Source organism: Ovis aries, chromosome X, assembly GCF_016772045.2.
Source record: "Ovis aries strain OAR_USU_Benz2616 breed Rambouillet chromosome X, ARS-UI_Ramb_v3.0, whole genome shotgun sequence".
Lineage (NCBI taxonomy): Eukaryota > Metazoa > Chordata > Mammalia > Artiodactyla > Bovidae > Ovis > Ovis aries.
In genome coordinates, this window is record NC_056080.1 from 98,477,417 (window position 1) to 98,494,238 (window position 16,822).

Genomic DNA, 16,822 nt, shown 5'->3' on the forward strand with positions numbered 1-16,822 from the left:
TGTGTGTGTGTGTTCACAAACACATGATAAAAGGAATAGGAAGACATACTTCAAAACGTTACTGTGGATGATGGTTAGCTCTTGGTGACGGGTTAATTGTTGGTTTTTCTTTTCTGTATATTGCATTTTTTAGGAGTGGAATGTCATAGGTATAAAACTAGAAAATATTACTTTTAGCAAAGGGAAGATCAAGGCCTGATGATAATACTTGGTTATGTATACTCTACCATACTTCAGAAGGAATTTAAAGCAGCATGCAATATAATATAACAAGGCAAAAATGGAATATAAAGCAATGATACAAAGGACAAAATGAGAGTAAGGAAGATAGTCTGTAGTGACACTGTTAAACATTTATGATTGCTGTCTTGTACTTTTTATTTTTAAAATTTCTTTTGGCTGCACAAGGTGTCTTGTGGGATCTTAGTTCCCTGACCAGGGATTGAATCTGATCCCCTTGCAGTGCAAGTGAGGACTCTTAGCCACTGGACCACCAAAGAAGTCCCCTGTCTGTATTTTTATTAAGTGGTTTCTTTGTTTTTTTTTTTTTTAAAAAGCATTCTGGGATGTCTCTTAGTCATGAGTTTAATAGATAAGACAAACTTTGTAAAAGAAAGACAATATTTTATAGCACAATATAATGATATTAAAATGAATTTCCTGCTACTTTTCAGTGTATTCAAGATTCTGATTATTTTATTCTGGGCACAATAAACAGCCAGCCCCAGGAAAGAATGGCTGCTATTATCTGTATTATGTTATTCTTGTATGGTTAGTTGCAAGTTACAAACATAATGTATTTGGTTAGCATTCCTTTGCTTATCTGTTTTATAATAAGTCAAATGGAGAGGCAGATGAGTAAAGAAACAGCCCAAACTGGATCTGAAGTTCTTGCCTTGACCCTGTCATTAAGAAGCTGTGACTTGGCCATCTGTAGTTTAGTAAGATTATAGCTTTACTTGTTTAGAAATGTACATTTCCTTTGAGCCTTCCACTTGACAATATTTATAATATGTTAGTTGACCTATGTTATAAGATGTTCATCTTAGACTTGTGTGATATTAACATAATTTAAATGTCTTTTTCACAGAGAGACCTCTCTCCCCCAAGGCTGTCAAAGGATTTGAAGCGACTCCACTTACCAAGAATTATTATACTGTGGTGAGTGTTCAGATGATAAACAAAAATTTTCTTGACTCTCTATATGGAGAACCACTGAAGTATCGAGGCGACACCAATGGAAGACTGGAGAAAGTTGCATTGCAAGGGTCTAATGTCAGCTTCATTATAATGGAACTCTTCTACTTGTAGGTTTCTTACAGATGTCTAGAAGTTTTACATCCACTGTACTGAGTAATTCAGGGGGATTCAGAGCAAGGCCTTTTAAACTGCAACAAAAGAGAAATTGGCCGATGTGTCAACATTATGGGGAAATTCAGCAGTTAGAGCTTGCCTTACAGATAGGAGGTGAATTCCCAAGTTCCTTTAATGCAGTAAAGTTTACATGATTGCATAGTGTGATTTTATTTTAGAATCAATCAATCTGCTATGATATCCTTGGAAATATTATCAACCTTGTTCTTGAGGAAAGCCCAAAGGGAAGACTGCCCTTTGGCACAGAGGGAGGAATGAAATGGCTCTGGCTTGAACACAGATATGACAAAATATATAAGCTCTAAATAGGGCATGTGCAATACTCAAAATAAGTTCCTGTTGAAAAAGAAATTGTATAATTTCCCTTAATCTACTCTGTTTTCCTCCATGTCTTCTTTCCAGACTTGGCCCAGTCACTAATGAAAAGGTCAAGTCCTCATAACCCTGAAGTCTCCCCGTTTGGTAGCCTTGTCATCTTCCTCATCACAACTGGAATATAGTTTCACTTTTCACCTAATGTACTATGTGTGTTTTTGCTGCTGACTCCTTTCATTGTGTGCATGGGTAAACAGTTTTTATTTTATTTTTTGGCCATACTGTGTGGCTTGTGGGAACTTAGTTCCCAAACCAGGGATGGAACCTGTGCCCCCTGAGGTGGAAGTGTGGAGTTCTAACCACTGGGCCAGCAGAGGAGTCCCTCAAGAGTTTTAAAATCTTTCTATACATTTGGTTTCAAAAAATGAAATATCATTCTTCAGTGAGTTTGCTTCATAATGATAACATGAACTGTAGTTGGTGTGAAAAATCAGGTAGGAACTTCATACCATGCTTCATTGTAGCATGAACAGTAATCACAGGGGATAATTTTGTCACTATTTTCCTTTTACATTTCTGAGGTTAAAATACATCACCCAGCAGAGCTAGGCTCCCTTCTCTCTTCATCCCTGATCACTTGTTTTAAAAAACTGGTAATGTTTTGATGCATTTCCTACACATATATAGCTATATATCATTATGTGGTTGTAATCATGCTATCTATACAATTTGTGTTCTGAGTTGTCATGTAAGGTTGTCATATTTTCAATTATTTATTTGCCTTGTATTTTTTCTTCTAGTTTTATTGAGAAAAAATTGACATGCAACACTGTAAATTTAAGGTATACAGCATAATGATTTGACTTACATACATCATGAAATGATGACCCCAGTAAGTCACTGAATATCCATGATCTCATAGAGTTACAAAGTCAAAGAAATAGAAAAAAAAAGTGTTTTCCTTGTGATGAGAATTCTTAGGATATACTATCTTAACAACAGTCATAAAGAGCGTACAGCAGTGTCAATTATATTTATCATGTTGTACTTTATATCCCTAGTACTTATAACTGTGAGTTTGTACCTTTTGACCACCTTCGCACAATTCCCTCCACCCACCTCTGGTCCTGGCCATTTCTTTTAGCTTCCAGGTGAACCCCAATGATTAAATTTTTAATGGAAGGGTGCAGTCAAATGGTGAATGAAAGTGTTACAATAGCTGCTTCTCCCTGCTGGTCTGGAACATACAATCACTCTGCTTTGACTCTTTCTCTGCCTCTGCTGAGTCTATGGACATTATACAAATCCTATCTATACTATATACCAACTCAAGATGTACTGCAGTTTCTATCACCCACCTCCTGTTGGAGTCCATGTACCTTATTTCCACTTCTCGCTGTTATAAACAATTCTGCAGTGAACATCCTGTGGGTAACTTTGGCAAAGTGTATAAAGATATGTAAGATGAAGTCCTAGAAGTTAAATTGTTGAGCCAAAAAATATATATATATATATATATATTTAAATTTTTTCTCAAACCAAACTTAATTTTTAAAAACCCAAAAGGTCTTGGGGAGCCCAGGATGGCCTGAGAAGGAGCTGTAGAGCTGTAGTATGAATATTGCTAGATTATTGAGGCCAATTGGACTTACCATTGTAATTAGATATGCATGTGAAAGGATTTGGGCTAGTTGTTGGTGTATTTAAAAAATCTACGTTTTTGAGTATTTAGGCAAATTTTTAGCAGCAACAAATTCAAAATATGTTCCGATTCTTCTGATCACCCTCCCAATCTGTGTTGAATACCTGAGTACTCACCCACAGTATTTGGAGATCTGGAAAATCAAGTTCACCCATATGTAAGGTGTCCCCATCTCATCTCACATTAGCTCTTCTTCCTAAGAGTCATTAGTTGTAGATGTTTTCCGTTGCTAGTTCTATAAGAGCACTAGTGTCTGATTTTTACTTCATTTTTTTAAAAACAGGAAGAATTTTTTATTATATAAATAATGATTAAAAACTCAGTGCAGGAAAAGAATAAAGAAGAAAATAAACATCACCTGCAATTCCACCACTCAGAGATGATCATCATTAACATCTTACTGAATCTGATGCCAAACTTTCTGTGATGTGTGGGTGTGTGTATACATGTATACATATACATAGCCTGTTTAAATATAAATATAGCTATAAATAAAACAGGAACTAGGTCTTCTTCATTATTTCTCCTTCATGGAGATTTTTTTGTTCTCACACCCTAACGATACTGTCTGTGATCAGACATGTTCTGATGCTCTTGCATTCAGTGAGTCCTCGCTAGTCTAAATGCTTTCTTTATTTTGGTCTTGTGTATTAGTCAGGGTTCTACAGAGAGACAGAACCAATAGATATAGAGAGATTTACTGTAAGGAATTGGCTTGTGTGATTATGGAGGCTGAGAAGTCCCATGATCTGCCATGTGTAAGCTGAAAACCCAGGACAGGTGATGGTGTAGTTCAGTCTGAGCCTAAAGGCCTGAGAACTAGGAGAGCTAAGGGTGTAAATTCCAGTCCTTGGGCAGATGTTCCAGCTCAAGCAGTGAGGTACAAATAGAGCCAATTCTCCCTTCCTTCACCTTTTTGTTCTCTTCAGGCCAACAGATTGGATGATGCACATTGGGGAGGGCAATCTGCTTTACTCAGGCTACTGGTTCAAAGTTCACCTTACCTGGAAACACTCTCACAGACCTGCCCAGAAATATTATTTAGTCTGGTCATCTCATGACCCAACCAAGTTGACACATAAAATTAACTGTCACATCCTGTAAGCTTGGACAGGATAGAGACCTCTTGGAATTTGCAGGTCTGCATACATTCTCTCCCCTTTTTCAAGTTTCTGAGGGATTATCAGCTAATCTCACACCCATTTAAGCCTCAGTTTGCTTCTGGTGGCACATCAGTTCTGAAATGTTTAGAAGTTCTCCAGTATGATTAAAGTGACATAGGGAGCCCAACTCAGACCTACATCTGCCATGAGGCATGTTTAATGTATCTAACTGAGGCTTGGCCTCTCCTAGCCGGTTGTTTTGAAGGGGAGTTTAGCATCCTTTAGGGACATGGCAGCCTAGAGGAGGCTTTTGCTCCTCCTGACTTTGGTTCCTTCATTGTCCTAAAAATTCACTGTCATTTGTTAAACGTCTCTCACCATTGAACAAAAGCATATCGTTTTCTATGAGTTATTTTTCTAATAATCTTCTGCTCAGTGGCTCTCTTTGCCTATTGTAAGTTGATGTTATGTGCCAGGAGGGATTAAAAATAAAGAAGAATAGCAACAAAAGAAAATGGTGACTATGTGAGGTGATGGATATGTTAATTAGCTTGATCGTGGTGATCATTTCACAATGTGTGCATACATCAAAATGTCAAGTAAGATATCTTGAATATATATAATTTTTATTTGTCAATTAGATCGCAATAAAACTGAAAAAAAAGAAAAGAAAGAGGAAATTATGTAGCTTAGTTGTCAGGCTTCCTTTGCATGCAGCGCTTAGGTCTTGGCATCCATGGTCTCACTGGGAAGACATGACTGATGTGGTGTAAGCCACATGGCAGGCAATGATGTCAAGTGACAAACTGTCCTAAGATGAGTTGCTCCAGATGTGGTTGGGAAATCTTTTGCATTTGAAAGCCCCCAGGGAGATCATTAAAACTGTAGATATCTGGGATCCACATCTGGCTTGTTACATCAGAGTCTTTGGCCACAGGTCCTAGTAAACAGCATTTTTAAACAGTTCCCTCAGCTGCCTTCTCTCCATTCCTCACAGGCGATTCTGATACTCACTAAACTAAAATTCAGAAATCAATAAAGGAAAATATTGGATTTCCTAGGTGTATCAGTGATAAAGAATCTGCCTGCCAGTGCAGGAGATACAGGAGACACGAGTTCGATCTATGGGTCGGGAAGATCCCCTGGAGAAGGGAATGACAACCCACTCCCATATTCTTGCTTGGACAATTCCATGGACAGAGGAGCCTGGCAGGTTATAGTCCATGGGGTCACAGAGAGTCAGACATGAATTAGCAACTAAACAACAACAGCAACAGGAAAAAGTTGAATGGCAGAGAGGGTTGAGGGCATGTTAGGGCTTAGATAAGCAGAGAAGAGCTGGAAGGGGAGTCAGGCAGGGAGAACCATGTGAGCATATTCATCCCGGCAAGAATGTGTGTGCCTACAACCTGTCCCTGCAGAAGGGACTGCATTCTCTTCCATTCCCATTAAAATGCCTCTCAGAAGGTGAAATTCCTTATTTATTGCAACAAGTGCGGCCCACTGTAAGAATGTGGTCCTTTGTGCTGCCACAAATAGGCCAGGCTCACAGTAATTCTGATACAAGTACCCCTCAAAGATATTGCAGGTTTGATTCCATGAGTGCTCAGTTGCTCAGTCATGTCTGACTCTTTGTGACCCCATGGACTGTAGCCCGCCAGGCTCCTCCGTCCATAGGATTTCCCAGGCAAGAATACTGGAGTGGGTTGCCATTCCAGTTGCCATTACTGGAGTGGGTTCCATTCTCCAGGGGATCTGCCCAACCCGGGGATCGAACTCATGTCTCTTGAGTCTCTTGCTTTGGCAGCAGATTCTTTACCACTAGAGCCACCTGGGAAGGCCCATTTGATTCCAGAGCATTGCAAGAAACTGAGTTACATGAGTTGTTTGGTTTCCCAGTGCATATGAGAGTTATGTTTCCACTTTATTTTCCTTTGAAGTCCTATCCAATTTTCAAATTTTAATTAAAAAATTTTTGACCGTGCTACACAACATGTAGGATGTTAGTTCCCCAACCAGGGATCAAACCCATGCCTCCTGCAGTGGAAGCGTGAAGTCTTAACCACTGGACCTCCAGGGAAGTCCCTGTTTATGCTTTACTGTCATCTATTAAGTGTGCAATGGCATTATGTCTTAAAAAACAATGTACACACCTTAATTAACAAATACTTTATTGTTAAAAATGCTATGATCTAAGCCTTCAGCGAGTTGTTATCTTTCTGTAGTAGTCATATCAAAGATCACCGATCACACAATGAATATAATAATGATAAAGTGTAGACTCTTGGGAGAATTACCAAAAGTGACACAGAGACCTGAAGTGAGCAAATGCTGTTGGAAAAATGGCACCAGTAGACTTGCTTGATTCAGGACTGCCATACACCTTCCGTTTGTGAAAAAACATGATGTCCGCAAAGTGAAATGAAGCAAAGTGCGATAACACGAGGTTTGCCTGTACTAAACTCTGGAAGTTGCCTCTGTCTGCAACTGTATATCTGTAGAGATATTTCCCTACAGCCAAGTAGGCAAATATAATAAGTAAGGCCCAGTATTGTTTATTTTTTCTAACTTTCTTCTACTTTATTGTAATGTATAGCAGATGCCTAACCAGTCTGTCTTCAGTGCCTCCATTCAGTAGGAAAGGTGGGAAGATTTTTTTCTCTACCTTTCTAGTGCTTATCTACCCTTCTTAAAAAAAAAAAAAAACACCTTTATATTTTAGAGTAGTTTTAGCTTCATGGTGAAATTGATCAAAAGGGAGAGATGTCTTGTATACCCCTGCCCCCACACATGCATAGCCTCCCCCACTATCAGCATGTCCCATCGGAGTGGTATGTTTGTGACAATTGATGAACCTACATTGACACATCATTAGCACCAAAGTCCAGAGTTGACATTGCCATTACTCCTGATGTTGGACATTCTAGGGATTTGGACAAATGTATAATGACATCTATCTACCTTTAGAGTGTTGTTCAGGGTAATTTCACTGCCCTAAAATACTTCTGTGCATTCTCTCTTTTTTAAACCACTAATCTAAACTACCATACCCATCTATCCATTTATTCCTTCTCCATATGCCCTATTCTTTTTTGCCTTCTTACTTCCTGTTTGACTCATCCATCTATGTCTTCCACCTGAAGCTGGGGAGATGATGAGAGTTTTCAGAGTCCAATTCTGTTTTGCTGAGTCTGTCAATTACAGGGCATGGTGCTGCTTGTTGTGTGAAAACCAAGGACCTGGAGAAGTGAAACTGACCACTGCACTTGAATGTAAGCAGGTGGCTCTTCTGTCATATAAGCCAAATATGGTATAAATACAAAATGTATTGCCCTTTCCTGTTTCATAGTAGTTTACCAACACAAACTCATTTTTTGTAAGCATCATGATTATCTCAGAATTCCTATAACACAGTGGTTTGGCTTAGATTTAAGTTTTCCTAAGGCCGTTATAGTTTTCCTTTATCATGGGACTTATCTCTATATTCAGCCTTTGTTTCTGCATTTTAGCCCTGTAAAATAATTTCCTCAGACCTATATGATTTGTCCCCTTTGGAAAACAGAGTTATCAAAATGAATTCACTCTAAAGCCTTTCCAGGAAATGGAGGAAATATATTTTACTGGAAAATCAATAGCCTAGGATGAGGTTCAAAAGGCCTCTACCTCTTTTTCTATGGCTTCTAACCATCTGTTTTATTCTGAATTTAGTCAAAGGTTAATTGAGCAAAAGGACGCTCCGTTGTCCTTGTGAAGAAGGAGTCAGGGAAGCAAAGGCAATGTCTGGACAGTCTATTTTAGTATTTGAGTGGATTTCATCTCAATCAGATTGTACTGCTCTGAAGTTGGTTGGCCTGCCAAACTCCCTGCCTTCTGACTCACCACTGAGGCCTTCTGTTTGGGAACACATAGCCTTCTCTGTCTGCTTCCCTTTTTAATCCTTTTACAGTAGATGCCCTGTGGCCTGAAAAATAAAGAACCAGTCTCCAAAGTTCATCAGTTGGTCTATTGAGATTGAGGAAAGCAATAAAAGTCCAAGTGAATTTGGGAAAGAATTTTAGGCATCCACCGGGATGAGCATTTCTACTAATCACACCACAGCAAGGGCAATACTGTTTAGTACATCATCATTCAAACACATTTTGCATTATTTAACGAAGGACTCGTTAATCCCCTTTGTCAATCTAGCTTGTAAAATCAGCATTTAGTTCAGTTCAGTTCAGTCACTCAGTCGTGTCCGACTCTTTGCCACCCCATGAATTGCAGCACACTAGGCCTTCCTGTCCATCACCAACTCCCGGAGTTCACCCAAACTCATGTCCATCGAGTCGGTGATGCCACCCAGCCATCTCATTCTCTGTCGTCCCCTTCTCCCCCTGCCCCCAATCCCTCCCAGCATCAGAGTCTTTTCCAGTGAGTCAACTCTTCATGAGGTGGCCAAAGTACTGGAGTTTCAGCTTTAGCATCATTCCTTCCAAAGAACACCCAGGACTGATCTCCTTTAGGATGGACTGGTTGGATCTCCTTGCAGTCCAAGGGACTCTCAAGAGTCTTCTCCCACATCACAGCATGGTTTTGATGCTTCTTCCACATCAAAAGCATCAATTCTTCAGCACTCAGCTTTCTTCACAGTCCAACTCTCACATCCATACATGACCACTGGAAAAACCATAGCCTTGACTAGACGGACCTCTGTTGGCAAAGTAATGTCTCTGCTTTTGAATATGCTGTCTAGGTTAGTCATAACTTTCCTTCCAAGGAGTAAGCGTCTTTTAATTTCATGGCGGCAATCACTATCTGCAGTGATTTTGGACTGGAAAAGGTCAGTTTTCATTCCAGTTCCAAAGAAAGGCAATGCAAAGAATGCTCAAACTACCGCACAATTCCACTCATCTCACACACTAGTAAATTAATGCTCAAAATTCTCCAAGCCAGGGTTCAGCAATACGTGAACTGTGAACTTTCAGATGTTCAAGCTGGTTTTAGAAAAGGCAGAGGAACCAGAGATCAAATTGCCAACATCCGCTGGATCGTGGCAAAAGGAAGAGAGTTCCAGAAAAACATCTATTTCTGGTTTATTGACTATGCCAAAGCCTTTGACTGTGTGGGTCACAATAAACTGTGGAAAATTCTGAAAGAGATGGGAATACCAGACCACCTGACCTGCCTCTTGAGAAATCTGTATGCAGCTCAGGAAGCAACAGTTAGAAATGGACATGGAACAACAGACTGGTTCCAAATAGGAAAAGGAGTACATCAAGGCTGTATATTGTCCCCCTGCTTATTTAACTTATATGCAGAGTACATCATGAGAAATGCTGGGCTGGAAGAAGCACAAGCTGGAATCAAGATTGCCGGGAGAAATATCAATAACCTCAGATATGCAGATGAGACCACTTTTACGGCAGAAAGTGAAGAGGAACTGACAAGCCTCTTGATGAAAGTGAAAGAGGAGAGTGAAAAAGTTGGCTTAAAGCTCAACATTCAGAAAACGAAGATCATGGCATCTGGTCCCATCACTTCATGGGAAATAGATGGGGAAAGAGTGGAAACAGTGTCAGACTTTATTTTGTGGGGCTCCAAAATCACTGCAGATGGTGATTGCAGCCATGAAATCAGCATTCAGCCACCCTCAAAACTTGCAACAGTATGAGTTTAGTATATGTTTTCATTCAGCTCTCCAGAACTCAGTCAAAGGCAGTAAGGAGTGTCTGCCTTCCTACTTCTGTTTGTCCTGTATGAGTGATTGCAGCGCAGATAGAAGCCTTGGAATACTGCTTTGCTTAGCACACTCCAAAAAACCCATTGGAGCAGGGCAGTTGGCACCTTTCTTGCAAAATCTTAGTCTTTTCTCTTAAGGGAACTTGAGATGATTGCATTTTAAAGGAAGTTGAAATAATAAAACTGTTTGAACAGGGAGAGGGAGGTTGAATTATAGCAACCTTGGAGTTAAAGTAGTGATGTTTAATTGTCTTAAAAAATCACACTTTATGATGTAAATAATGTCTTCAAATTTTCTTATTTAAAAATCCCCTCAGGCAATGATTGTGTTTTGTTTTCTTTTTTTCTTTTTCTTTTTTTCTTTTTTTTAACGAACATTATTATCTGGGTAGTATGACAGTTTCAGACAACGGTGCTTGAAAGCAAGGTTGAGAATTTGAGACAGTACATTACCAGACATGGTCTCTTCAGAAAAATGTGAAGAAAGGAAGTGATAAACTGACTTCATTCTCTCCTGGATATAAGTGGGAAGTCAGGCCACCAGCCTCTTTCTTTCAATAAGAATACTGTAGACAAATAAATATTGCTAAAAAGGAAATCTGTATATGAGTTTTACCTCTTAATAACTGTGGTCCTGTTGAATTCTAGTGCAGCTCTTTACATTTCTAAGAATAAAAAATGAATCCTAGGGCTGAGTGTGAGTAAAAGTGATTATTTGATACACTGCAGTGAACAACAGCTCAGCTGGGCAGAGAGGTGTAAGGATGGACAAATTGAGTTTGGAAGGATATTCTACTGGATAAGAACTTGAACTCAGAGAAAAAACAGAAAAATTTCCATTAACAGATGAGAAATTTGTCCTTTGACTTTAAGATAACAGCTATAATGAAATATAATTCACATACCACAAAAGTCACCACTTTAAAGTGTACAATTCACTGATTTTTAGTAAATTAACAGAGTTGTGTTATGATCACCACCATCTTATTTTATAACATTTTCATCACCTCAATAAGAAACTCTGTACCCATTAGTACTCACTCCCTCCAGCCCTTAACAACCACTAATCTACTTTCTGTCTCTCTAGGTTTTCCTTATTCTGGATGTTTCATATAAATTGAATCATACAATCTTTGTTCTTTTGTGTCTGGCTTCTTCCTTAGCATAACATTTTCAAGGTTCATCCACGTTGTGTCTTAGTAACTCATTGCTTTTTTTGATTGATTAATTTTCCATTGTATGGATATAATAGGTTTTGTGTATCCATCCATCACCTAATGGACCTTTGGGTTATTATTTATAATGCTGTTGTGAAAATCGATGTGCAAATATTTACATAGACATATTTTTTCATTTTTTCTAGTAATGGATTACTGGGTCATATGATAACTCTATGTCTGACTTCTTGAGGAACTGCCGAACTGTTTTCTACAGTAGCTACTTTCCATAGAAAGTTTTTGACTTTCCCACCAGCAATGTATGAAGGTTCCAGTTTCTCCATATCTTCACCAACCCTTTTTGTTTTCTATTTTTTATTTTTATTATAGCCACTCTACTAAGTGTGAAGTAGTATTGTGGTTTTGATTAGCATTTCCCTGGAGAAGGAAATGGCAACCCACTCCAGTATTCTTGCCTGGAGAATTCCAGAGACGGGGGAGCCTGGTGGGCTGCCTTCTATGGGGTCACACAGAGTCAGACACGACTGAAGCGACTTAGCAGCAGCAGCAGCAGCAGTGGTTAACTATGTTGACTATCTTTTTATGTGCATATTGGCCATTTGTATATCTTCTTTGTGAGATGTCTACTTAAATCCTTTGCCAACTTTTAATTGATTACTTTTATTGTTGAGTTGTAAATTCTGAATAGTAGACCCTTTTCAAATACATGATTTGTAAATATTTTCCCCATTTTGTGGGTTGTCTTTTTCTTGACAATGTCCTTTGCTGAGCTTCCCTGGTGGCTCAGTGGTAAAGAATCCAAAGGAGACACAGGAGACATGGATTTGATCCCTGGGTTGGGAAGATCCCCTGGAGAAGGAAATGGCAACCCACTCCAGTATTCTTTTTATTTTAATTTTTAAAATAAATTTATTCATTTTAATTGGAGGCTAGTTACTTTACAATATTGTAGTGGTTTTGCCATACATTGCCATGAATCCATTCCAGTATTCTTGCCTGAGGAATCCCATGGACAGAGGAGCTGGTGGGCTATAGTCCATGGGGTTGCAAAAGAGTTGGACATGACTTAGTGACTAAACAATGTCCTTTGATACATAAAAGTTTTGAATTTTCATGAATTTCAATTTATCCATCTTTAGTCTCTTGTTGCTTGTGCTTTTGGTGTCATCCAAGAATCCATTGCCAAATCCAAGGTCAGGAAGATTTCCTCTTCTGTTTTCTTCTCAGGGTTTTGTAATTTTAACTCCAGCATCCATTTTGAGTTAATTTTTTAATATGATGTAAAGTTGGAGTGCAAATTCTTTCTTTGCATGTACTTATCCAGTGGTCCCAGCACCACTTTTTAAAAAATATCTCTTTAAAAACTCTATTTTATATTGGGGTAGAGTTTATTAACAGTGTTCGTGTTGTTAGTTTAAGGTGTACAGCAAAGTGAGCCTCCAGCAACTCATCAATTACAGTTCAGGTTTTCCTACCTTGCTTCCCATTCCTGTGGAGGCTTCTCATGATTTTCTGCTCTAGCAATATATGATCTCTATCTGCTTGTCTGTTTCTCTAATTTTGAGTGTATCATTTTTCCCCTGTGACCTCAATTCCCTGACAAATGTAAGCAAAGTTCTTTTTCCCATTTTTTTTAAAGCTATTTGCTTGTTTTTAGGGTGGAGTGATGACTAGCAAATGCCTTAAATGCTGGAGTGGAAACCAGAAGTCCTGTTTCTTCCTTTTTGATGTAGGCAGTCTCCCAACACTATTTTAACTGCATCCTACAAGTTTTTTATGTTGTGTTTGTTTTTTTTTTTCATTCATCTCAAGATGGTTTCTAATTTCCTTTGTTGTGCTTTGACTTCCTATAGGGGGTAGCATTTCTATTCCATTATTGGATTAATTTCACAGCACATTGGTAGGCCCCTAGGTGCACGCTTATTTTTAGAGTAGGCATTCCTTCTTAAGGAACAGATAAACTGAAAATAGACATGAGTGGCTGGCAGGAGGGGCTACAACTTAAGCCCTAACTTTTGAGGCCACCCCATAGCCTAGTCCTTGTTGGCTAGGGGTGATATTGCCCTTTAGGTGACATTTGGCATGGTCTGGGCACATTTTTTATTGTCATACTTGGGTAGGGGGTGGCGTGCAGCTATCTGATGGGTAGATTCCAGTGATGTTGCTAAACATCCTACAGTGCACAGGGCATCCCCTCACAACAAAGAGTAATCTGTTCTGAAATGTCGATAACTGCCATTGAGGAACCTTTCTTTTAACCCTTTAAATTGGAAGGGACTGTTTCCCAACTCACCCAGCACCTCCATGTACAGTGTCTCCCTTACCTCTTCACAATGGTCCCTGAGGTAGGTGAGATGTCACAATCTGAGATGAGGCAAGTGAAACCTTAAAGCTGAAGCAACCTGTTCATTGGTAGCAGAGCCTGGACTACTACCCTTCAGTTCAGTTGTTTCAAAAAAAACCACAGCTACCTGGACCTCCAGGAGGTTTTTCCATTCCACCTTTCAAAAGCAGATCATCATGCACTGTCTTGTGAGTACACATCTGGCATGTTGGTAGGTTAAGGGGCTTCTCCTGGCTAAGAATGCTTCACGTGGTCTTATGAGTCCCCCGTTTAATGTCTCCCTCTGCAGATAGAGTAGAAACTCCCTGAGGGCAGGTATAGCCTTTGTCACCACATAGTGAAAGTTGCTCAGTCGTGTCTGACTCTTTGCGACCCCATGGACTGTCCATGGAATTCTCCAGGCCAGAATATTGGAGTGGGGAGCCTTTCCCTTCTCCAGGAGATCTTCCCAACCCAGGGATTGAACCCAGTTCTCCCACATTGCAGGCGGATTCTTTACCAGCTGAGCCACAAGGGAAGCCCTGTCACCACATAGACACTCAGTAAATTTGTGTTGAATGGATTAGAAGATATGAGAGAAAGTACACCAAAATATTAGCTTGGTGGATCTCTAAGAGCTTGGAATGAAGGTTGTAGCTGCCTCCACAAAAGGCTGGGAAATGGGGCATGACTCCAGGGCTGGTGGGGGAAGAGAAACTGTGGACCTATTTATTGATTATTTTGCCTAGAAGATTCTCTTTTGGCTATCATTAATAATACTGGTAAGCATCATTTAATTCCTCACATTTCAGCTTCTTTGTCTCTTTGAAATGTTTATACTAGCACTTCTTACTTTGAATTAAAAAACCAGTTTTAACCCTGTTTAAAAATTCAGTGTCCTCAGATTTTGTCACCTAAAGATCTTCTCAAAAACATCATTTAAAAAAAATCTGTTTTGGTGTTTGATATCAGTTATCATGACATTATCCTGACATTGAATCTCTGTGTCTTGGGGTAGTTGGTCTCAGTCTTCTCAACCATAAAATGGAAATGATGACCCTTTGTTAGCTGAGACTTTTACTGAGGATAAAATAATTTAAAGCACACAAAAGCATTCTGAGCCATGCTATGTAAATGATAGGACCCCTCCAAATAAAGGTAGTTCTGAAAAAACATGTTTGTGTGAGTTATACAATATAACCAGTTGTCATGCAATTATTAGTTTGCTAGAATGTGTTCAGATTTTGTGTTCCTTACTCACAGTGCTAGCCTGAGTAAATAAGACTTTTCTTTCTTATAATTTGATCAAAAGATCTAAAACTGTATTTTATTTTGGACTTTTCTGACAATTACAATACCTTGATGTTTGTTTCTCCATAGGTGTTACAGAATATCTTGGACACTGAAAAAGATTATGCTAAAGAACTTCAGTCTCTTCTTGTTACTTACTTAAGACCCCTGCAGTCCAATAACAAGTAAGTTTTATATTTTAAACCCCTCACTAAGGAAAGCAAGATAATGTTAGCATATGGAGTCATTACTCTTATGTCAGTGAATAATTGATTTTGCCCTTTAGAAGAATTTCCACAGATCACAGGTTGCCAAGAACATGGTCAAGGCAACAGAAATTATGCAAGATGTTGCTTTTGGAGAGCTTGACTTTCTCTCTCTTCTGGCTGTGGCGGGAATGAGTCGATCTGCTTTTCTGTCTGTCACCATTTTTGTCTTGTCTGTTTTTAAAGGGATATATTTGGTTTTACCTTCCAGAGAAAGGACTTGCTGATGTTTTTATGCAAAAAGCACAGACACTGGAAATTCTTCTGCTTGCTGTGACCTTTGCTTGCCAGGGCAGAAACTCTTTCCCATGCTCTGAGAGTGGAAAAAGCGTGGCGTTTTGTGAGTGTTCCTAAGAGCCATTCAAGCCAGTATTTCACCCAGGCCAAAGAGAATGAGAAAGAGATGTTAGGATGTTTTACACAATCCAATATTCAAACCTTATTCTGGTCGTGGAAATCTGAAGGCCTGAATTGCAAACTTACTTTTCACAAAAGAAAACTGTTGACCACTCATTTTTTTCAGTGCTTGTAGACCTGGCATATGTAACAAATAATGTCCAACTGCATTTGTGTGTTTTTATTTTAATGGATTAAACCTTCCTAGAGATTATGATTTAAGTCAAATAGAAAATTTAGCAGTTGATAAGTAGAGTGGAGGACAAAAATCTCTTCTTTTACTTCAGTTTGAGTATATTTTTGACAAACAATTGCCTAAATTGTTGGCTTCTAGGTTAAATAAGTTTAATGATGTGTTTCACTATTTTCTTCCTTTTTCTAAATCATGCTTGCTTAGACATAATATCCTATTAAATTTCCCACTTGGTTATTTTCATGACACTATGGGAATCCTACTTCAGTATGAAAGGATTTTGTATTCCTGTGTTTTTTCAGAGTTTAAATGATCAACAACAAAGTAGCTTTTGTTATTATTTTGTAAAATATGAAGTGCTCTGTGAATCATAGTTCTTAGAGCTGAATGGAACTTCAGTGAATCATTGGGTCTAGTGCCCTGGAAGAAATGACTTTCCTCACTGAATAAATAAGAAAACCAAATCCCAGAGAGGCTCACTGCCCTGCCCATCACATGGTCTAGTCAGTGGCCAGACTCAACCCGCTGTGTCTCCTGCCACTGCGTGAAATGTGGGTCTGTGTTCTAGAGGTGACAGGCAGAAGAGGAGAGGGACACTGATGTGTTAAAGCTGACAGCAGAGATGGCAAGATTTCAAATAAAGGAGTGATTGATGAGCGATCAAGAACTAGACAAAGGCAAAGAAAGGAAAAGAGCCAGGGCAGAGGAGGTGAGAGAACCAAGCCCGAACCACACTGTTCCATGGAAATTCAAAATGCACTTGCAGTCACTTCCCATTGGTTCTGCCTTGTAGACCCTGAAATGATTTGAGCAAAGCAGACTATTTACTGTTTAATCCTGAAGGGTCCAGCTAAGTGCTCAGTCAAGTTCCTGCTGCTCTAGGGGAGCAACGGCCAGGAAAGCTGGCTAAATGGTTTCACTTTTGACCCCCATGAGAGGGGTTTTTCAGCTTGTGGTTCAAGAG

The 16,822-nt window shown here is 39.2% G+C and overlaps 1 protein-coding gene across 14 annotated transcripts in view; it reads left to right on the forward strand.

Annotated features, from left to right (window-relative positions):
* ARHGEF6 (Rac/Cdc42 guanine nucleotide exchange factor 6) overlaps positions 1-16,822 on the forward strand; it is a 116,477-nt gene that overhangs the window by 46,844 nt on the left and 52,811 nt on the right. For all 14 annotated transcript variants that reach the window (XM_004022312.6, XM_012107256.5, XM_012107257.5 and 11 more), the window contains 2 exons: positions 1,091-1,161; positions 15,094-15,188. In XM_004022312.6, coding sequence (XP_004022361.3) covers positions 1,091-1,161; positions 15,094-15,188 — 166 coding nt within the window. The remainder of the gene's footprint in view (positions 1-1,090; positions 1,162-15,093; positions 15,189-16,822) is intronic.